At 32.0% G+C, this 25,393-nt stretch overlaps 1 protein-coding gene across 9 annotated transcripts in view; it reads right to left on the reverse strand.

The window, feature by feature from the left end:
* Positions 1-25,393, reverse strand: part of Dys (Dystrophin) — a 623,806-nt gene that overhangs the window by 72,776 nt on the left and 525,637 nt on the right. For all 9 annotated transcript variants that reach the window (XM_088183010.1, XM_088183009.1, XM_088183008.1 and 6 more), the window contains one exon: positions 21,205-21,328. In XM_088183010.1, the coding sequence (XP_088039136.1) occupies positions 21,205-21,328 (124 nt within the window). The remainder of the gene's footprint in view (positions 1-21,204; positions 21,329-25,393) is intronic.

A 25,393-nucleotide genomic window follows, 5' to 3' on the forward strand; every position in this document is an offset into this window, starting at 1 on the left:
GTTTGAATTGCCGAAACTTAATTCAAGTCAAATATTTGTCTGCAAGTCGAGCGGCGGGCGACACAACAGGGCGACGGCGGACAGGGGGTGCTCGAAATTGCTTTTGTCTTTTCGTTTTTTCTGTTCGCTTGCTCGTTTCGTTTATTTACACGCGGTTGTTGCTGTTTTTGTATGCGCGAATTTTTCGATGGAGATAACGGAGCTCGTGTAGTTATCTTGTTTTTTGTCGTCGGGTTTAATTATAAGTAAACGTTTTGCTCTCTGGTTAAAAATGCAAAATCAACCGGGGACACACCAGCGAAAGTTAATTTATAAAGTTTTTAATTTCCAACGTAAATGGCGCGTCTAAAGGCAATTTGTATTAACTTTAAATTAAATTTTGATCAAAATTTCAACTTGGACGCAGTTAAAACAATATCAATAAACAAGTAACTTAACTTCAGAGTCACAGCGGCTGTTTCGCGCTTAATAATCGCTCAAGATTAGCGCTTTTAACGCCTTTGTATAAAACTACACGTTTTACAGCGTTTAAGATTTAAATTAAGATTTCAAATTATATTCTGTGGGAATGTCTATAATTTATTAATCATAGATGTTAGGGTGATATTAAATTAAAAACATATTTATACATTTGTACCTTAATTTACGCGGTTAATAAAAAACATTAAATATTTCAAATCAAACAGTGGTGATAAAACCTGCATCTGGAACTTCTCCCACTTGACATGCAGTGTTTTTTAAATTGATTTTTGGAGTGCAATATTTTTCTTGTTTGATTTATATTAAAGAAACGTTTTCTATCATTTTATTACAAATTTCGTTCTACGCTTCGATTAAAGTCACATTTCCTAGAACATATTAAACATTTTTATTAAATAATACATATTATAGTATTCGTATAGAAAACAAAATTGTCAAGAAAGTGATGCAAAATTACATCATGATTTTATAGAATCTTTGTGGTAAAAATTTATAATAAAGTATTTAATATAAATATATTAAAACAACATAGAAAAAGCTATTTATATAAAAAAAGTGAGGTTGGATTTTTTGTAACGATTTTTACACCAAAAATTAGCAATATCGTCTTGTTATTTATAACAGACGACAAAAATGCAAAATAAAATGAAAATAATTCTTTGTAATTGCCGAAATTCCATAAATCACTAATTTTTTCGATGCAACTGTATCACTTTTATTGTTGTTTTTTCTCTTTTAACCCGATATAAATAAGATTAAAATTATTATTTATGAGCATACTGAGCAACCAATTTATGGAAAATAAAGCACACATAAACAGACACTAAATGAGTATTTTCGGCATTAACAATAATTAAAATTGGATTATTTATTTATATTTTTAGAATTAAAATCATTTTGATGCTTTTTATTGTTAACATAGAAATATGCTTATATGCATTATTCAAACTGTATTTGTAGATTCTTTATAACTTTATGAATATATTCGAATATTTTATTCTTTACTATTATTTGGAAAACGTTAAAATAATATATAAAGCTAATATTGTATTTTTTTACCATTTTATATTCAATTCAATTCAGATGAAACGAAATAAATACATATACGCCTTACACATATAAAATCATCACTAATAAAATATTAGTTATTGATATTATTATATGTATTATCTATATTTTATTTTTACGTTAGCTATAATTTCTAAAAAAAATAATGACTTGTTTATTTCATAAGTTTTTTTAATATCACTTTATATTCCAAGCAAAAGTCGCAAGAATTTTGTATATTTCTGTATATAAAATTGTGTAAAAAAATAATATAGGAATGCAAAATTCGCAACACGAGATATACTGCAACTACCTGCGCTGTTAAACTATTCATCTATATTCATCTAAAACTTAAAAAAATCGTTACAAATATGATCAAATACTTTATTCGAATACCAAATAGTTAAAAATGGTATTGGAATATTTGGTTCAGAGTCTCTAATTATACTATCGTATTTAATTAAATTATTCATGTATATTAAATATTTTTGTTCTAGAAGTTTGATGTACTATAAAATTATAGCATTAAAGATTATATTTTTTAAGCAGCTTTTTAAAATTTTATTTACAAAAAAAAGGTAGTAAAATACACATAATATTACCTGCTATATTAATCATATAGTTTTAATTTTAACTTTAAATGCAATATTAATTGAAATTTTATTTAAAAACTCAAGGCATTAAAATACTGAAATAAAAGCAGTGAAATTGAATAAAATACATTAATAATCAATCAGAGTTGTTGTAACATTTGTTAGAAAAAACTTTTTGTTAATAATAAGTAGCAGTAGTTAAATATGCGTGTTCTCATAGATTGGCAAAATTTATACAAAAGTGAAAAACAAACTCAACACGCAACGCGTGATCTTCCAAAAACCAACCTTGACTAAACCAAATAGTTTTCATTAATGTAGTATTAAGTTTAGCATAAAAATGAACGTTTTAAATATTATTAATAAAAATTAATATTAAATTAAGGTCAAGACGTTAAGCGTTCTAACATGTCGCCAGATGCGAAATTAATCATCGTTGGCAAATTGAAGTAGGGAATTAAATACGGCCATCAATCCGCGCCGGCGACAATTTCTTGTAAAAAGAAGAATTCGCACAAAGCCCCAGTGCGCGAAGATTACTCTCGCCCAGCTCAAAACTTCATCCTCATCCATTAATTTCGGAACATTATACCGCACTTTGCCAACTCATCGTTGCGCGCTCTTCGTGTGAAATAATGGGCGTGCGAGAAAAAAAAGGGTGTTACTAAATCATCGAAGGAGGGATGCGAAACGAAGAATAATAGTGGACGCGAAGTTTATGAAATTATATTGCATCGCACCGGAAGATAAATCATCGGACTTATTGTTACTATATTAGATACTGCAGGGTATAATAACAGATAAAATGCAAGTTTGTTTATCGATTACTACATTTTCAGATTAGCATTTGAAATGTGATGCCATTATTTTTATAAATACTGCAGAAAAACAGACGTACCTCAATGTATTTGGTGATTTTCGTTTTCAGTTTCTTCATTCTAAGGTCATAGAAGTCTCACATTATTTTTTAGCACCAAACACGCGTAGCAACTGTGCCACGAAGGACATTTTTTTGTGATGAAAGGTAATTGTCATTCCTCCATGATATCATTGTCTTAGCAATATACTTAAAACGATCAAAATTATATCTTTATTTAATTTCACACTTTAAAAATTTACACCGTTGTAGCCATAAGCAAAAACGTTTTATTAAACGAATACAAATTACACAGTCATTTAAAAAAACAAACAAAAGATTTTACATCTAAAGAATTTTAAATGTTGCTATGGCAATCGTGAAACAAAAGCATCTATTTTAAATAATCTTCTATTACATTCGAAATATTATTTGTGTAGAGATACAATTTTAAACGAAGGGTTATATTTAAAAAAGTATATTAATTTTATAACTTAATATATTTATTAGGCGTGAAAGGTTCATAAAATATGGTGGTTTATAAAAATATTTTGTGCCAGCCTGTATATAGAAATAAATCGCGTGCAGAAAATTACGAAGTTAATGTTTGATAAAATATTAGTTTTAAAAAAATAATATTTTAAAACTATTACTTTGTTAATAAATAAACTAAAATATTAAGTTAAAATAAAATATCACAAACAGGTCACAGGCTAACGTATGTTTTATTTTAATATTTTTTTTTATGCCTAAATAACTAACAATGTTATTTACTATATTTTTTCATTTAAACCACAGTTTTTAATTTCACTCTACACAATCACTAACACTAAATGAGTTGCAATAATGATAATTTACTAATTTAAAGAGTGTAGTCTTCTTAAGTTGTTTATTTTAAGGAAATTGCTATAATTTCACTAAGGTCAGTTGTATTAAAACTACAGTATGGTCAGTTGTATTAAAACTACAGTAGTCAAATTGGGTTTATTTGATTCGTTTAGGTTTAAACAACATATTATTTAAAATATATTAATGTATTCGAATACGATTTAACTGAAACGTTAGTGAAAATGTAACGGCTATATTAAAAACTATTTTTGGTAAAGCATGTTTATATTTTAAAAATCTAACACGTAAATCGATTTATAATCAATTTTACAGTTATTTTTAATCACAAATTTTTTTTTATTCTTCTAAAATCTCTAAAGAATAGTTTTTATTTATCAAATGTATTTATTAATAAATAAATATGATTGTAATAAAAAGACACACAAACATAGATACATTATAGATCTAATAAATATTACTTTAAGATCATATTTATGCAAGAAAAGTTCAAATTAATAAATAATATTAATTTATCATTACAAAAAAAGCATATAAATATCTTTATGGTACATGACTATTTTATTAATATTATTATAAAATATATGTGATGAACCATATTATTGAAACTCGCGTTAAACTCTGTAATAAGGATAAACTAGACAATAGTGAGATCTTACAAAGGCCCTCGTTACGACTAGAAAAAAAAGGGTTTCTCATAAATAACACGCAAGAATTCTGCGGTTCATTGAATAAATATTTGTTTTTTACGAAACGGTCACGGGAAACAGTATATCACCAGAAGACAAAAAGCACTGTAAGATCACAAAATTCCCGTTGCACAATTAGACCTCAGAGATGTCCATCAAACAAATATACACATTAAGTTGTTCTAAAAAGCAAGTAAAACGATTAGCTGGATGATCACTGCATGATTGTAATTATTAGAAAGCTCAGTCAGAGACTCCACCATACGAGCACCGCAGCAGAGAGGGATCAACCTCCGCTATAATGACGCTGCCACACCAATCAGAACTCTAAGGCCGGTTTCACACGTGCCGGGTGGATTTGTCCGGCGCCGTGTAGTGGGGATGGTGTTGTATGGGCTAGTACCTATCATTTCAGACGTGCCGGACAAATCTACCCGGCGCCGGCCCGACGCTGACTGCCGGGTTGTCGCCGGCCGCGCTCACTAAACTGTCCGGCGCCGGGTACCGAGCTGAGTGTGGTGGGGGTAAAACTCAAACATGAACCGGGCCGTTGACAGTGATTGTGGTATCTTGTAATAAAATTATTAAATATATTCCTCGTGTTTAGGCAATAGCGGAAGAAATATATTTCGAAATTTTAATTATATTAATGTAATCTCTTTTAATTATCTTAGTAGAACACATACAAAAATAAAAAAATAACGCGAAATGTGTGGAAGGACTTATGTGAAGCCGTTAATCCTAAATTACTGGCACCAGTTGACGAGGTATAGGTCGGGTTGGGAAGAAACCGGCCAGAGACCGGCCACGTGTGAAAGCTTTGTAAACGGCGCCGGCCCGGTGCCGGGTGAATCCATCAGGCACGTGTGAAACCGGCCTAAGGATCTTCCACTGACTTCATCCCTCCGCCAGCTTCTCCACCACCACACGGAGAATAACGATCTCGCAAATTGTCGCAAAATGTAAATTTAACTATTAAAATTCTCACTAATTTCCACCTGCATCTTACTGGCTGCAAAATCACACCCCTTAGGGTTACAAACCTTAGTGTTCTTAAGCTTTTCGACTTGATTTGAACACGCAAAGTTCAACACCAGAAATATATTTTTACATGCTAAAAACAAATTTAATTTGTTGAAGTGAGCGAAGATTTTATTCATTAATTGAACCACCCTTCTATTTAAAAATTGGACCATTCATTGGAGGAATTTAATAGGCAGAGGAAAAACACTCTCAACAAAATTTATAGAGGAATTGTTATGCAATTAAATCACAAACTTTGAGATAAAAAGGGGTTTCTTTGTTAACGTGGGACACCACCGTGAGAAAATTTTTTTGCAGAATAAGTCAAAACACTCGCTATATGTAAAATTTTGAAAGCTTTGGTCGCAAATACGTGCATTCTGGATTGTCATCTAAACGGCTGTTCGCATTCTGCTTAACGGCCATCCTTTTGTGATTGGTCATCCTACTGAAAGGGGCGGAATTTTTTTTTTCTATAAGTTAATTGGTATACATACGGAACGCATGCGACTAACGATAATTTCTTCTAGTACTACATCAGATACATTTTCATAAATAACATTCACACTTAAACATATACTTCAGAGTTCAAGGAGTCAGAACGTTAAGAGCTCCTCAACTTGGATTCTACAAACTTCGAGCAAAGAGAGGTACTTCAGACCATAAAATATAATTTACGAGAAATTTCAAGAGCTCTCCAGCTTAAAAATTCAACCAAGAGAAGGCTGACCTAACTTCAGACCATCGAAGATGATGACCACAAAAGCCGCCGCTTCTCTCTTCGCAGCCCCTGGTCCGGCTTGACGTCTGGAAACCAAGTAAAACTTCACGTATAACTAACATATGCATATAATCTGAACGTGACGATTTCAATTGTTTCATAAAAAAATAACGACAAACCTTGTTTTTAAAACAAAAATAAATATAGTTGAGATAAAAGTCAGGAATCTTTAAAATTGTTTTTGAATTATTTATGAATCTTTGCACTTCGACGTTGAAAGAAGTAGATCAGACTCTAGCTCCTCATGCTACTGAATCCAGAGATGATTTTATAGCATTAGGGATAGTTTATGAGGCAAACGTCGGTTCTGGTATAAGGCACTAAATAATAAGATCCCTCTAATACTTGTATAAACCACTCTAGACGCTCGGCGGTCCGGGCTGGTTTCAGGTGAGCTCTAGAGATATTATAGATAGAAGCATCGACCTCAGTAGCAAGACCTCACATCAAAGGCGCGTGGGTTTTGTCGTCTAAACCCAGATTGTTTGCGGGATTTAATTGCGGCGCAGACAAGTTAATCAAGGACGAGGCGCCACAGGAACGCAATCAAGGATCACACCATCAACGACCGTCGGGACCCATAATAACAAAACTTGACAAATAACACTTTTTGCCACATCATAATATACAGTGTCTTCACGCCGAGAGGAGATAAATCATATTACAGACTTATAAACGAAGCGAAATGCGACTTGTGTATATATATGTTCAGGTCAATGTTTATAAAATCGTGTGTAGACGAGGTCATGGAGTAAATCTGTCAGCACGAGATAAATACGTATGTTGTTTTAGATAGATAACGATCGTTCACTGCAAAGCTTGCAGTAAACTTAAATTTACTGATGATATTTAATTTAGAACGAAACGCAGTAGTAAATTTAAATATAACGTTGCATATCAAAGGCTGTTATTTGTATATCAGCAGTAGTATAAAAGGTTTTTTATGCACTATTTAATCTTGTTTCAATCTTGAATAGGATTTCGTTTGAAAACAGCCGTAAGGCGATAGCAAATGCATCTCGCATTTCTTGTCTGTCTATTTAAATTAACGACAAAAGATATGCACATAGTAATGGTATTTTTTCAGAAGAGCAGCGTTCGCCACTCCGCCATGCAAACAAGATTAATTAAGGAAGCGCCTAATTGCATTGTCGTGTGCTCGCTCACGGGCCCGCACTCTGCGACCCCTGTCGCGAAAAAAGCACACACGACGCGGAACAATAACGAAGGGACAGATTACTCGGACAAATGGGACATCTTAAAAGTTGGTCCGTTTGACCGCGGGACGAGGAAGATATATCGGACAAAAGCTGTCAGAAGCAGGCGCTTCCGATCCTGATAAATTAAGATACTCCAATTTATAATTATGCGCGTGGCTTTTGTGCGTACAAAGGGACAAAGGCGAATCAAAAGAGACACTCGAACGATTGTGACCTCTGTCACGAGACTCGATGGATTGTGTCGCACCACACAATGGACGCTCAATTATTTTAGATAATAATAATAATATTCATTTAAAAATAAGCATAAGTTATTTGCTTCTTTACGATAATAATCGCCTATGTTAAAAATAAATGTAGTATTGAGTCCCCAAATGTTTTCTATATTAATAACTATTCACAATGCCGGAACATGTTTTGAGATAATTTTGTTGAGCATGACTTATTCAATTTATTTTAAACAATCAAAGCATAAATTTTTTTTTTAATTTCTGCCCTGTGATTGGTCATCCGCCACGAGGGATGTACCGGTATGTGTATGTACACAGGGCAATATTGTTATCACCTTTTTTATTTTAATTTTGTGTATTTTTGTAATCATTATTAAGTAATTTATTTAAAAATATCTATAGACTGAGAATGAGCTGATATGGGAGTATTGATAAAGTGTATTTAAAGCAGATGATCTGATATAAGAGTATTGGTTAAAGTGTATTTAAACCGAATTTTAGTCAATAGGAGGGCGCAAAAACAATTATCACTTCTCAGAAGTCAAAAATTCACGTCAAATGCAATAAAATCGCGTCGGTGCCATCGCAGTGGGAACGCTCGGTAACGAGCGTTCCCACTGCGACGGCGCCGACGCAATTTTATTGCTTTTGACGTGGATTTTTGACTTCTGAGAAGGGATAATTGTTTTTTGCGCTCTCCTATTGGACAAAATTCGGTTTAGTCGATCCTTACTTATTGTAAGTCATATCATTGTTATAGAAAGTCTTAATAAGAACGCTAAGCAACCGAGCGTTTCCACTGCGACGGCACGATTTTAATGCTTTAGACATGGATTTTTGACTTCTGAGAAAGGATAATTTTTTTTGCGCCATCCTTCTGTTCAAAATTCGGTTTAGGTGTGCTTAGTTCGATTCTCACTTATTATGAGTCGTAATATTGTTATAAAAATTAACTGATATATTTACAGTATATTTTTAAAAACAGCTTTATGATTAAATATACAGCAGTTATTGTGTCCGCGAATCAAGTTGGCCGGACAGATCTAGCTGATGAACTTAATCGAGATACGATTAAAATTAATAAGTCACGTCATGATTTAAGAAACCTACCTAAATATTACCATAATTTTGTTATACACGCGTCAGAGTTAAAAAATCATTGGTCTTGTTTTCAAAATCAAAAATAATTGAACAATAAATATTTTTTACATTGAAAATTTTGCTGTTATTATTAAAAACAGTATTTTCAATATATTATTAATTAAAAAAAATTTAAGACTTTTGTGTAAGAAAAATAGATAAAATGACTCAGAAACTAAATTAAATAAATGTTACTTTTTAAATATTGTTTATAAATTGAAAAAATTTAATTTTTTTTTATTGTAGAATAAATATAAAAATGCTGTATATATTACTCTATAAAAAAAATAATCATAATCCCATGTAAAATAAAATAATATTTGTTTGTCAAGCTCATTGAGGAGCTTGATGGTACGAGTCAGTGAGATTTGTCGAGCGCTAACGTTTTGATCTCGACATCAGAATTAAGTTATACAGTGTGTATTTTATTAAAAATAATTACATTATGCATTCACCGCAACGCGTACTCGAAATATCCACTTCATAGTACCATTTTCATAACGATCCGTCGCACGGCTAGACAATCGCTCAATATTTGTCGCTCCGACACAATAGCGTTAGTTATGGACGATTTGTTCGCTCTGTGGGATGGGGAGAAATTGACACAATTCGGCTTCAAATCGCGTTACCCGCCCATGATTTATTCGCGTCTCGCGCAGATTAAAGCGAGATTTACATCGAGGCTCCTAATTTGGCATTCGCGGCGGATGCGAATCCGCACACGCACCTAACTTAATCAGCGCGTAATTTAATCAGAGCGAAATCGAGACGACAGGGGAAAGGCGTATAAAAGCGAAAAAAGGGACGCACGTGAGCGCCGCTTTATTATTAAACATTGCAGCTGGGGGATTCCGGGACATGTCGCCTCGTGTCATATTTTCTCATCTTTAAACAGACGCCGTTGTTTCGGAGCGGCTTTTCGACTCAAAGGATACTAGCACTTTACTAACTCAAAATTTTCAACAATTTTAACGAGTTTACCCTAGATACTAACACATATACACACAGCAACTCTTATGCTATATAACTACGAATATAAATATAAGCTTTTATCACCAGCAATAACATATTTTTCAATCTCTGTAACCACTTTTTTGTTGATCAGCATCACGGATTTAAAGCTACCAAAATATGTAATATATACAGATAAAGTACCGTAAGGAGCAACTCTTGGTCCACTTCGGTTTATAAATACCATAAACACAGGAACATTTTATTAAATTATTTTTTAAGTAAAATATATTTTTTGTAAAATAAATTAAATTTTACCATTCAGTATTGGTAAATGTCATTTAACATTTAACACAACGTGATGTGTTCTCTATTCTTTTTTTTTACTTTAATAAAATGTTTGAGGAGCAATAAAGTAAGTGTTCGCTGCGGGCGGCATAAACTACGCCACTGGTTCAACCCTGAACTCGCCACCAGTGTAGCTCACATTTAATTAACACAGACAACCCATCGAAAGATTCATTGCGCATCTATTTTTTTTATTGGAACTTGAATAGATGCGTATGCTCAGAATATGTAATTTAAAAATTAGCTAAAATTTTATTTATATAATTTTTTCATTCCTAACTTTTTTAATGTAAAACTGTCACTTTTTAAATTATGAAATAGTATTCGATAAAATTAGATAAATATTAAGCGTGTTTATAATTGAAATTTTGTAAGACGTGGCCATAACTCATCGGCGACGTAATAAAAATGATACACTGTCGGATTTTTATTTTTTACGACCTCTATTTCGCGCCGCGAAACACAACCGCGTAGAGAGAATAGAGTGAGAGAGAAAGTCCATTATTATTATTACTATTTTTATCGCTCTAGATTTAACGAAATTTATTGCTTCGGCCGACAAAAAGGAGAATTGTGCAAACACCATTAGCGTTTGTCGCGTGCGGTCAGCGGCGTCCGTGAGAAATCCTTTCTGCCTCCCTCTATCTTCCCCCCCGCACCCGATCGGCTCGGGAAGTGCTCGCGGTGAGTAGCGGAGTTGTCGTCTTGTTTTCATTACATTAATGTCGGGAGACAGAACCGCTGCCAATTGGTAATGGCCGCTTGTTTACTCTGCGGGTTGGGGTTTACGGTCTCTCTATCTAGATATACGCCGATAACTATATAGACAGACAGTAGAGAAAAGTAGACACGATTTTGGAACATCCACCACTTTCTTAACGACCTCGCACACAACCTATACGCGCGTGTGTGTATGTCGCACGCGAGGCGGAAATTGCCTATAGGCATTTCGCTACTTCGACATGATTTATGTAATAGTTGAGCTAATTTAAAACTCGTCATGGAAGCCTATCGGATTTGGTTTGGTTTAGAATATATACTATCGGTATATATAAGTGCATTACATTATACAAATAATAATTCACAAATGCATTCCGCCGCTCGACGTAATGCAATTTGAAAAAAATTGAACCCAATTGCTGCGTAATATTTTTTAAATTATCAGTCTTGAAATTTCATCTAGTAGAGATAAGCTACAGGTATATTACATATTCCGTTTTTGAAGCAAGTGCATACATACCTAAAAAGGGGCAAACGTTGACTATATTTGCAAAATACATTAGATGCGTTATATTGACTGTATTGAACAAAATTTAATTCACCCTCAGTCAATTGACCAGCTGTTTAAATCGGTGACTAATATCTGAGTCTTGGGTTCGAATACCTTTTTTATATTTCTATCGTGTCTGCGAGATCAAAATTTGTGAATATTATATTTGTTTAAGTCTGATCGACTGTCACAGATTAGAGTAGAGTTCTCACGGATAAATTTTGTCATAAAAAATAAAATAAAAAAATCGAGTAAAGTGACATGCATTGATTTAAACTGTAAATAAACGTTTCGAAACTATACAATGAATTTATATTTTCACCAGTATAAATACAATTTTACAAACTGTATCAGTGAAATGATAGCTGAATACATTTTCATTGGTAGACATATAGTAGACAACGCATGTAAATAAATAATGATAAGTATGCAAATGTATTTTTTACTACATATAGAAAAGTTTAAATGATATAATTTATCTAACATCTGCCAGATAAATTATATTTTCATTGATAAAAATATAAAGCTACCGGTAAAAATGTATTCAGATATGATTTCACTGAAATGATATATTAAAAAAATTTAGATATTTTCGAGACTATTTTTTTATATTTTATTTAAGGGACAATCCAAGAATTTTTTGTTCAGAATCAGGGACGTTATTTCAGCTTTTTAAAAAATATTAAATGATATTTTTCTAGCCATAATTCAAGGAAGGGGGGCAATTTTCCACCTGCTCCCCCCCCAAATGACTGGCGTCTGCAGTAAGAATATGTATCTACAAGTGGAAATAAGAGAAGGCACACGATTTCACTGAAATGCCACTGAAAATATTTTTTTTTGGTGATTCACATTTATTGTAAAATATATACCACTGTATATGTCTAACTCGTCCAATAAAATCCTCTAGTATTATCTGCATTCTCACTGCAAATAAAGTGCAATTATTCTCAACCATAGAAAAAATACTAACTATACCCAAAATGCATCTTTCAGAGTTAAAGTTGAAATGTACATTAATAATAAAAATCTACCGATTCATCATTGACACCAAATTGATGGATTCGAAAATCCTTTTCGAATGTGAATACACATGTACGGTAATACGTGTGGCATATTTACATTTTGACAATGCTCCCTTTTTATGCCGTCAAATTCGTCAAAATTAAAACCTCGTTACGCGCAGTACAACACACACTTGGCGCTCCATACTTTGAAACAAAAAGCGCTCATACATCACAAAAGACAAAACACATAATGCGGTGATTTATATGCGTATTCGCAATGACGAATCTGCTACACACCCCAGTTTCGTAATAAAGTCCCCGGATTAATGGACACACACCCTTTGTATATAAAAGTTTTTTTATGTAAAAAGACGCTCGTTTCTTTAATCGCACTTTTATAATTATTTTTTTAGCGCTACCTTTCATTCCCCTTTTTATTTTAAGTTTTTAAAAGCGCAGTGTGGCTTTTCCAAGAGCCGAGCGCTCGCTAGTCTGGCGGATTGTAGACTTATTTCATTAACAAATTATTCGATGCCTCTCGCAAGTTCCACTTTTTTTGAAAGAGTGCATTTGAGCAAAGCGCTAGTGCAAAAAAATTGAGGGACTTTATCCATGCTCTACAGTAAACGGAAACTGACGCTCTATAAAGGAACTTTTTTAAAACAAAAACATGCAATGAAATATCTCATGTCGTTGAGAATATTTTTTTAAGTAATTAATTATTATGCTTACATAGATTTGAAAAGTGTTATGATATAATCAACACTAATTCAATGTGTTTAGAAATTAACTTATTTATTCAAAATGAATACTATATTTTTAACGTAATTTTCATTAAGGGCTTTTGCAATTTTCTCAACGAGAAATTAGCTTTTTAGACGCTCTTCAAAAAGTACTGTTTATCAATTCATTTAACGCTTTTTCCACTTCCAATATAAAATTAAAAACGCGTTACTGAATATATAATATTATTAATAATTCTTAATCATCTATAAAGCTCATACTATCGTTTTTAAATTAGTCGTTCCAATACTGTTAATTATGACTTAACTGTGTCTTTCCTGGCTCTAAAATTATCGCAAACTTGCAGTAGTATAATTAGCAAACTAAATAGTCGGCATCGCTTATTAAAGCAAGCACATTGATACATGTTTTCAAAATAAAACGTTTGCTGATTAAATAGCAGAACAATTTTTTAAGAACTTTGTAAACATTCCTTGATGTATATACTATACGTTTGAAGTACAGAAAGCAACGGAAAGTTGCGTTACAATGTATATAAATAAGCATTCGAGTCAGCATTATAGTTTAAAAATATTTCTTATTTTCAATTATTAAAACATACGTTAAAATATTAAAAAATAATCATAAATTATAAAGAATTGAAAAATAAAGTAGAGAGAAATAAATATAAGTTCAAACAAATAATTATGTTATAAAAGACTATTTATTTTATTTTAAAATTTTTTTGAATCATATTTGCCCATAAAAATATTACCATAAATTACTTCAGTAAGACTAAACGTTATTTGCATTGATTTCAAAGTAAAAAAGCAATACATAGTTGCTATTAAGAAAGTCAACAGATGCAAATTAACCAAGAAATATGAGTAATTTCTGAAATTTCGGCAATTACAAAATGTTTTTTTGATGGTTATTTCATTTGTCGGCGATTAGGTATATTAGAATTATCAATATAAATCGTCTACAACAAAAAAATATACTACCTGCGTTGATAAGATACGCAAAGATTTGATAAATAGTATACAAATGTGTTTTTAGGTTTTTGGTGTAATTAAAAATTAAATAAATTCAAAATTCAAAATATTTCACTACAAATAAAAACGAATACTTTATGATTAGTCAAAAAATATTTTAATAACGAATAGATAAAAAATACAAGCAATATATTGTGTATTAGAATAATCAGTATTTGAGGAAAAATACTGAAAATACCGAAAGACCAAAAATAAATCTATAAAAACTATGGAAATTATAGTAAACTATCTCTTGCTAACAAGCTATATATAATTTATAAATAGGCATATATGAAACAAGTATTGTAGGTAGATATATAGTCATAATTATTGGACTAAAATTTAGTCCAATAAATAATCGAATCAATTATTTTCGTAAGAAAAAATTTTGACACTTTTGCATTCATCTTCTTTTTAAAAGTTTTAAAATATACTCAAATACAAATTAATGCATACTTTTAAAACTAAAAAATGTTTCATAATTTATCAAATAATTATCAGAAATATGAATAATTTAATATAAAACAAAAACACAAATAATTTAACCCTTTGTAGTCCAAAGTGTTGCCTCAAGTCCAGGCCATTTTAAATGAATAGATTTAATTAAATAAATTATTTTTTACCAGAATTCACTTTAAAGGTTAATTTATATATTAATAATATAATTAATATTAAATTATTTAAGAAACTGTTTTTTTTTAACCTTTTGCCCTCTGATTTTAGGTCATTATTTATTTATTAAAATTTTTTTTGATGGATGGGATCAGATTATTTAATTTTTTTAGGAGAAATATAGGTTATCATTGCAATTTAAAATTAAAAAAAAATACATGTAAGTAATTTTTTCTCGTAAACCCCATATGTAAGCTCCACCGATGGATTATAGAATAAAAGCCAGATGCACACTAAACTATGTGCATCGTCTGCTAGTATAATAATTCCACCGGGCAAATGATACAATTGCGTTCATTGCAGATGTTCGCCGTCGACTTTCAATACTAAAGACCTCCATAAAGTTTCGCCCAAGTTTGACGTCGGAGCTGCAGCAGCAGCAGCAGCAGTGCGCGGAATTATTTTTTGCACTCGCAAACTTGGTTTATAAAGACGCTTTGCATTTATGGCGGAAGTCTACTGTCGACTAACAAAGTTGCCCAGGGCGACCCGGTCTGCAGGGCGCGCGCAATTGGATGCAGAAAATTTGCACAGGCACGCGGCAAGGGCAAATTTAGCCAATTGAAAATACGGTAGGAAACGCGCTAACGACGAGGAGTCAAGAAAACAATATAAATCCTCTTAGGTGTATTCAATAGCCGTTTTAAATTGGTCCACTTTGTCATCCCTTTGTTAAGGTGACAATTACCATTATAAAGACATTTTCTAGTTACATACTAGGTTGTCAATGTTGTCAAAGGACATGCATTAAAAACGCGACTATTTCGTAAATTATGTACAGATGATGAGGCTGAATATACAGAATACTTTATCATATAGAAGTGAGGTGGGTCTCACGTGTAAATATTCTGAACCGAGTGTGAGGTCTCAAAATCGAACATGATTAAAAAAATATTTTTTGCAAATAAGCTTACAAAGGTTGCACATCTTGCATTTTAGTTGATATATTTGAGTATGCAACGCTTTAGCGTCTATTTATAGATTTAATATATATTTTGAATTTATATATGATTTTCTACCTTTCAAATCAATGTGGTAAAATCGGTGTAAATAAATATTGTTTCGGGTAATGGGTGAAAAAGTTAGCCGATCAACATTTAAAGACCCACTTCTCCCGATTTGTGAGCTACACATCTATGAGATCAAGACGTATCCCAAGATATACAACTCGGTCGGCCGACAAGAAAATTATCTTCTCGTCGACCGACCTCATGAATCAGCTGATCCGATCTCTATCAAATAGACCACTGATAATCTCTTATTTAAATAATGATGGCGATAGGATGACCCTGAGTGATCTCTTTATTCGATATACATAAAAAAATTGCTATAAGGATTGATTAAAACCAAAGTGAAACCGATAACCTTTTTCTTTCGTCACGATATCGACCGCACCCGCCTTCATTCAACGACAACGCGGCTTCCAAATTAAAAAAGTAGCTTTCAAAAAACAGCGCCGGTCAACACGTCCGGCTTTTCGGCGAGACCTTCGTCATTTAAAGCGACGTTGCTAATTTAAAACGTAAAACGCACCCCTTTGATACGCCATTGTCCAATTAACAGAGCGGGCTTAAACGGGTTAGACAACTAAAGCCGTCCGCTAGACACGAGTCTTAGTTCGGTAATCTTAAAGGGTGTTTAATTTGCCCCAACGCCGCCCAGAATCGACCCTAACTACAAATCAGTCGCGTCATATTCAGGGACGTCATTTAAACTTTCTCGAGGGGGGAGGCAAAAATTTGCCGGTCAATGATCGTTATTATAAATATATCCATTTCAGATTCATAGTATTTTTCATTAAATGGCATGCATTTTTCAGGCCCAATTCAATGGGGCATCCTTGTTTAGAATTCACGTCAAAAGCAAAAAAATGAAGACTTTTTTTAATAATATTACAATTTACAATAAGAGAAAATCGTATAAAGGAAGCACATCTAAACCGAATTTTGCAAAAAACAATTATCCCTTCTCAGAAGTAAAAAAATCACGGCAAAAGCAATAAAATCGTGCCGTCGCTGTCGCAATGGGAACGTTTATTTAGATTTATTTTAAGGGATAGCCCGAGAATTTTCGGTTTAGAATCACAGACATCATATTTCAGGGGGGGGGGGCAAAAGTTGGTTAGTCAGTGTTAATTTTTTTTAATATTTTGATTTCATTAAGATTCATAATATTTCATTAAATAATATGCATTCTTTTTGCCCAAATAATATACAATTAAAAAAAAAGGGGGGGGGGGTAAATGACGTCCCTAGTCATATTCCAGTTCTGTGAAGGTAATTGTGAGGCCCGATTTAACCCTGGTCCATTGCGCCAGTTGGCGTTGCTAAGTGCATGTGCTGCGGACAATTCGATTAAAGATGGAGAAACGCTGGAGCGGTTGTCATAAGACCGGAGCGGAACCACAGCTTCCATGTGCGCACTTAGTAATTATTCCCAGTTGTGTTTGTGTCAATTGGACCGGATTGGGCGCATCTGAGTCTTCTATTCCATTAAACTTAGCTGTGAACTTGCGGCGACCAAATAATTATAGCAATTTTCAACATAAAATTTATTAACATTATATGATGACAGAAATCCCTTGAAAGTTACACCTACGCTGCTGGTTTAAATTATATATCAACCAGCTGCACTATACGATTGAATCTCTTTGATAATAATTAGCTTTTTGAGATGTAAAATTTACTAGTATTTAGTAATAGGTACTGGTATACAAAATAATATATATTATATTTCAACTTTTTATTGCTAGTAATAATTACATTTTCTATTCAGATTAGGATGCTTTAGTATGAGTCCTATTTATGTAGACACACGCCAGAATAGCGACAAGAGCCTGACTAATTCCTTAGGCGACCTCGACTGGAGTATGACGACTGGCGTCGCCTCGTGCGCCGATGACATTCGATAACTATGCAACTATTGCTTATAAACTGCAATAGCAGCCTAATCTGGGTCACCATTAGGGATTGAAATACCGGTAATATCGGTATTGAAACAAAAATTGACCATCGGTTCTACCGGTATTACAAAATAAAATACCGGTAGTACGAAAAATATTTAATTTATATTTTTTTTTAAAATCCGTATATCTTAATTGAGAGAAAAATGACTACATATGTTACTCAAATATACAAATCGGGCTAATATTATAATTCGAATATTATATTGAGAACACTAATCTCGACGTGACATGAACACGAAATTTTTGATAAAAATAAAATTCATTTCAAGCGTTCGCTCGATCAAATTAAGAATATTTTATTACTTTAATCAGAAAGTGTTTCGCCAGTTTGAGCATTCGAAGGCAAGAATTAAACCTTAAAAGTACGTGACGAATTAAGAAAGTGGATGAGGTGCAAATATTTATGCAAAGCGTGTTATTCCAGAAGGCTCTAAAAGGAACAATTGCCGCAATAATTTATGCATCCCTTATTCGCACCGGAAAGAGCCGACTCTAAAATTTTAATATAAGCATATAGGGTTAAAAATAAATTCGAAACTAATATATAAATAATTTATTTTTGCTCCACCTGTCGTTAAAAATATTTATCTCCCATCCGAACGTTTGAGCTTTGTGCCCGCTTGGGTTATAGGCACACAATAAGTTTTCGGGGCGTTCAAACGCCCAAGTTTGCGCACCCCTGGCCGTAGGCTAAACTTGGTCCATTGTGCTCTCGTTCCATTGTCGCAGAGTTTCGCGATAAAATAACAACCGAAATAAAACGCGACAACAATAAACGAGCGATCAAAAAGTCAAATAGTGGATCTGTATTACGCTTTCAAATCATACACGCGCGCCCAGTTGAATGGGTCGCCCTCGATGAAAGGGCCGCATTGTACCCGAATTGCGAACACTGAAAAATGCGTTCAATTTGCTTTTATTATCGCTTGGTAAAATTTGGAGCTTAGTGTAGATGCTCGATAATTCAATGTATATCAATGTTTGAGCACACGACGTGTATATTTCAGTGCTTATAATTTTTCTAGTATAAATATAATTTCATTGGTAGATATATATTTAAACTAACGAAAATATAATTTAATTAATTAAATATTTTTTGCGAAACTCCCGATTTTTTTTATTAGCAATTTAAATTAATTTTAAAATATATAGTTCTGTAGAATTAAAAAATGAAGGTAATTTAAATTATATTTTAATGAAATTACAGTGAAAATATATTTTCACTTATGTTATATTATATTTGTTATATTTTTTAATATCTGTCCACATTTTGTAAATGTACTAAATACTGTTTTTTGATTGAGTATCTAAAGATTTCCAAGTCTATATTTAATTTAAAATTATATAATAATTACGTTTGTGTTCAATGTTGCAGACAATTGGGTAGTCGTAAATAAACGTCACTTGCGAAGCCTTGTCTTACACTTAATCTAAATATTTCAAAAGTTATCATTTGATAGAGCCAAACAGCTGTTAGAATTAATCTTAAGCATATTTACGAATTACTGAGAAATTTGATTCATTTCAAGGCAATATTTCAACTATTTATATACAATAGTTAACAAAAAAATAATTACATATTTTTTTAAGGCATCGTAGTTTATGTTATATAAAAATAATATTTCGCAATATATTGTTGAATAATAATAATAATAAACATTCAGGTTAAAAGCAATAAAATCGTGCCGTCGCGTCGCAGTGGAAATGCTTGGTTCATATTAATAATATTATAACAAAATAACGAGTAACAATAAGTGAGAATTAAATCACTAAACCAAATTTTGCCCAATAGGAGAGCGCAAAAAACAATTATTCCTTCTTAGAAGTCAAAAATTCACGTCAAAAGCAATACAAACGTGTCGGCGCCGTCGCGTTCTGAGAAGTGATAATTGTTTTTGCGCCCTCCTATTGTCCAAAATTCGGTTTAAATATACTTTATCAGTCCTTTTCTTTATAAGTCTATAGTAATATCGGTAAGGATAGCTATCATATTTTTTAAACATACTATACTATTAAAATGCAGACTAACTATGGAGCAATATGCGAGATGCGTCTGTTATTTTTTTATTATTCTAAGAAAAATATTTTGAGCTTAAGCTAATAAAAGTTAATTATAATTAGTTTTAGAACTTTTATTGGGTTAAGTTTGGGTTTGAACGAAAAATGGACGTTTGACAACTGTTTCATAGACATTTTAAGCAACATATAATTTTACTAGCGCTAAAATTATAATTTTTACTAGTAATAATATATATCTACCGGTGAAAATGTATTCAAAAATAATTGTACCAAAATTACATATTTAAAAAAAATATTTTTTGAGGATTCCCCGAGAATTTCTGGTTTAGAATCAGAGACGTCATTTCAGCTTATTCAAGGGGAGGGGCAAACTTTTCTTAATATTTAGATTTCATGGTCTTTAATTAACACTTTGCCGCAGATGATAGAGATGTCATTAAGAAATTCGCCAGTACGCACCTAATGGTGCCATGAACCTTTGAGTCTTGTAATATGTTTTTTTTTGTATTAATTACGGTTGAAAGGCATTTTAATTTATTAAAATAATATTTAAATAACTTATGGGATAAATAGGTACTCTCCCTCATATTAGCAAAGTGAGAAAAAACATTAAAATATACCAGCCGCGGGTAAAGGGTTAATTTAAATTCAGGCCAAATTCAAGCACTTCAACTGACCGTCAATATCATTCGATTTAACGCCGTTGGAGCACATAAAAACCAACATCCACCAAGCTATAGACGAGATACCAGATATAAAAAATAATTTATTAATTTTTTCTCACTTTTTATATCGATTCTAACACTTAAAAGTTCACTCTTTTAATTTCTATAAAAATACTATAATATATTATATTTCAGTATAAAAAGACTGTAGTTTAATTTAGTTCATTATAAACTAGTTACAGTAATCTACCAAAATAAAATATATAAAATCAATTCAATGCCATTTTATGTAGAAATTATAAAATTGCAATATTATTTTCAGTCCTTTTTAAGAAGCAATGCAAAAATACATTGCTGTTTATTTATATGCACAGTGTCGCAGTTCAACATTTATTTCTGTTGTCGAATTAAAAGGACAGTTTACGGGTTATTTATCGAGGGCAAAGAGTCGATCGATCCTCAATCAAACGGGGGCATTTAACGACGGGCGAAATTGATTATGCGGCCGTTTAGATGTTGATGCAGACGTCGGCGTCGGTAGATAGGGACAGGGGGCGGTCTGTTTGTTGGCGACGAAGAGTAAATTCGGAACAGACACAGCGGCGGATTTCTGTTACTCGCTACAATAAATAAGGGCTAACTCACCTTCGCTATCGCTGGTATCAGAAAGGGGTGGTTCGTTGGCGATGTACTGTCTGCCGCTAAGCAGATTGCTCTCCACCACCGGCCTCTTATCCTCCAGCTGCTTCCTGAACGCGCGGTGGTCGTCCTGAAAAGGGTTAACTGTTTGTTTAGTCGCTCGGGAATTTATTGGCTTCGTAAGCTAATTTAACATAAATATTATCTAATTAGACGTACACGATAACATATATACACACATGTGTTATAAATTCATGTTAAATATAATTAACTTGTAAATTATAATAAATGTATACAAAACGACGTCGTATGTATAGATATTGATAAGGCTTTCGACAAGTTGTATCGAATAAAAATACATTTTTAATTGTGAAAGAGATGCGAGTTGAAAAGGTTAAATTTGACTCATTAAATAATTAAATCGAGGGTGGCGACAGAGGGAAGTTTGCAGGAGTGACAGTTAAAGATACTATAATATCATAATAGGTCATTCTAAATGCAAATGATTCATTGTAACATTTATAGCTGGGTAGGGGGCGGAATGAATGGAGTTTTCAAACACGATTAGAATTTAAATTTGGACGCTTCAGTTATTAATAGCGACGTTAAAAATAATATAATAATTAATTCGCTCAGCAGAAGTAGTAAAAACATAACAAAAATAAATATATATATTTTATTAAGTTATTAAATACAACTATCAAGTAAATTGGATCACACAAAAGAATGGATTTACGATTGAGGGCAATTATCCTTTGATATTCGACTAATTAATTCATTTCTTAGAGAGTTTATTGTCCTTTGAAGTGAGTACTGTTTTATTATATATTCTCATTGTTATATAAATTCAATAATTACATTTTTTTATTTATAATTCTAAAATGTCTGTAAAGTGTTATATTAACCCTCATCAATGCTTCTCAGTATTTTAGCATTTCTTTCTCAGCATTTTCGCTGACATCTCCATTTAACCGCTCGATCGACAGTGAAAAGCTTTCACCCCTCCCACAATAATAACATCGGTGTCAGAATTGTCTCAATATTTTCGAAAGGCGTACCCCTTATTGTGAACGATTATTTCGACCTTTTGTCTTTTCTCATTTCCCCTCCTCTTTTTTTATGCTTTTGCTTTCTCAGTCTTTTCTATAAAGATTTTGAGTAATGCTTAAATTATTCACCCCCTCGTTGAAAAGTCAATAAACTTGTTTTATATCAGATTATATAAAAATGTTTCGAGTTAAAAGAAAACTTTTGCCGGATTTTAACACATTTTTGTCGGAGCGATACTTTATTTGATAACGTATTTTTATTATTCTATTAAGATTTTAATGTATTATTATTTTATATTTTGTTAAATATGATGATCACTATGGAGCTCTCAACAGGGATGCAAAAATGGAGGCAAAAGTTAGCCAGTAAGTGGTCATTTTTTTATTATTTTGATTTCATTAAGACTTAAATTGCATGTATTTTTCTGGCTAAATTTAGGAATTGTATACATATTTTTAAGGTATTGTAGTTGATATTATACAAAAATATTGTTTTGCAATATATCATGATAAAAATATATTTATATGTAATGAAAATTGATCGCTAGCATATTTTACCGTCAAAAAGCAATAAGATGTGTTTGGTCAAATCATAAAAATTTATTTATTTTATAAGTTTCTGTCTTAACCTTTTCATTAGAGAATTATTTTTCAGCATATATGTATATGTTTACCAAGGGATCCAATAAATTTACCGACAGCAATTGCTCGCTAGCATATTTTACCGTATAGATCTAAAAGCAATGAGAAGTGTTTGGTCAAATCATAAAAAGTATTTTTTTATCAAGTTTCTGCCTTGATCCTTTGATTAATGAATTATTTTTCCGACATATACATACTAATAGGATGGCATAAAAAAATTATTCCTTTTCAGAAGTCAAAAATTCATGTCAAAAGCAATAAAATCGTATCAAATGCACGGTTATCTAGCGTTCACATAAAGACTTTTATAAAATTACGGGTTACAATAAGTAAAAATGGAATCATTAAGCCGAATTTTGACCAATAAGAGGGCGCAAAAAACAATTATCACTTCTCAGAAGTCGAAAATCCACGTCAAAAGCAATAAAATCGCCGTCGCAGTGGGAACGCTCGTTAGCGAGTGTTCCCACTGCGACAGCACCGACACGATTTTATTGCTTTTGACGTGAATTTTCGACTTCTGAGAAGTGATAATTGTTTTTTGCGCCCTCCTATTGACCAAAATTCGGTTTGAATATACTTTGATCAGCGCTCTTATATTAGAAGTTTATAGTTATATCGTTAAGAATCTATCATATTTTTAAAACATAGAAGTGCAGACTAACTATAGAGCAATAAGTGAGACGCGACGTAGGTGTAATTCTTTTAGAGACGACTTGGCTTAGTTTGTATTTTGGACTTGACGTAATGAATCTTCTAAAACTATAATTAGTTTAAAATGCCCCTCCCCAAACGACGTATCTGATAATAGTCATAATAAAAAAAGTATATTAAAAAAATGAAAATGGCTATCAATCTATTCATTTTTAAGATTTTATATATTAAGTAATGCACCTCAAATTGCAGCTTCAAACGAATTTTTTTAACCAATTCGTTATGAATATGAATCTTTGAAAACTCAAGATAAAAACTAGTGGGGTGCTGCTAAAATTATTTAAACAGCATATTAAAAACAAAATATATATTGACAACCTTTTTGTGCATTACGAAATAATATTTTTTTTTTTAAATAGTAATATTTTATAATGGTAGATAGGAACAGATAGCTTCTAAAAAATTAATGGAAATATTAAAAGTGTGTACAACAATTTTTAATTCAATATCTTTTATAGATTTTTTACCGCTTTTTTCTCTAAAAACTTAGTAAATGGAGTTACGATTTTTAATTTTTTTTATAGTTACTATTCTGTAACACGAAGTAGGATCATGCTGACTTAAAAAGATAAGCAATATATTATATTTAAAAAAATAGTTTATGGCGGTACGATCAAAGCTACATCAGTTATCGTGTTCTCAAAAACAGTAATATATTATTATGTACAATAACTTTTCATTATATGTATATCAAAATATTTTACATATGTATATAAATAATACGGCTATAATCCATATTTTATTTACACGCATCTAGTGTTAGGGGTATGTAAAATCAAAATAGCGTACTAAACTCAGAAATTGTCAATTCTACCACTTCGCTACTGGCTCGGAACAAATGAGAGCTGAGCGAAGCTATCCGAATATTTACTGAGACGAAGAAGCAACCGCTCTTCATTACATACTCAGACTAGTCTAGCTACAAAGACACCATAATCCAAGAGTCGACTAGCGATTTTGTGACGCAAGACTACAATATTAAAAACTGTGTTATAAAATATAAGTTTCCTATTTATTTCATACACGCTATTTCCAGATTTTAAATATGATCAGGATTATGATGAAATATTTGTTGATTAATTTGTATTGTTATTTTGTTCGGCGAGCGTAAAGGGTTACCGCATTTTTCTAATTATGGAAAAGGTCGACAATCATCGCGTTTAATTTGCTATCGTTTACCCGGCGCTAGTGATATTATTGATTTAACTGCGTTAGTTAAAACCAAAAACGACGCTAATGGCGCTCGGCGACTGAGCCGTACGGTTTAATTAAAAATTTCCAAGTCCATTGGCTGTGTTTTGCGGAAAATAGGCCAGAAATTGTACGCGCTGTTAATTTAGCCGTTTCGTTTATTCGAAAAGTTCAAAATTAATTAAAAAGCCGACAGACAGTTTTTTTTAGAATTTTGTTTTCCACGGAAATGCTCGAAAGTATCGAAATGAGTTTTGAAAAGTTCGCTGATCCGCATGTCTATTACAAAATTATTCGATACATAGATACACCAAATTTAGAAGGGTCGAATAAACTCGTGCGAGACGTATAAAATACCCTAAACGCTATTTTTTAATATTCTAGAGCAACGTTTCTTAAACTAGGGGCTACGAAATATTTTAATATTTAAAAATATGTCCAGAAAAAACAGTGGAGATCTATAAATGTAAGTTTTTTTATTTTAATGTGTACAATATTAACATTTTCAACTGCTATACTTTTATCTATAGGACATATAGATAAAAGTATAGCGGTTTTTCATAAATGGTAAAGCTATCAATATTTTAATTCTGTACACA

Source organism: Plectrocnemia conspersa, unplaced genomic scaffold, assembly GCF_051122295.1.
Source record: "Plectrocnemia conspersa isolate PC_06_02 unplaced genomic scaffold, ASM5112229v1 ptg000003l, whole genome shotgun sequence".
In the NCBI taxonomy this organism is placed as follows: Eukaryota; Metazoa; Arthropoda; class Insecta; order Trichoptera; family Polycentropodidae; genus Plectrocnemia; species Plectrocnemia conspersa.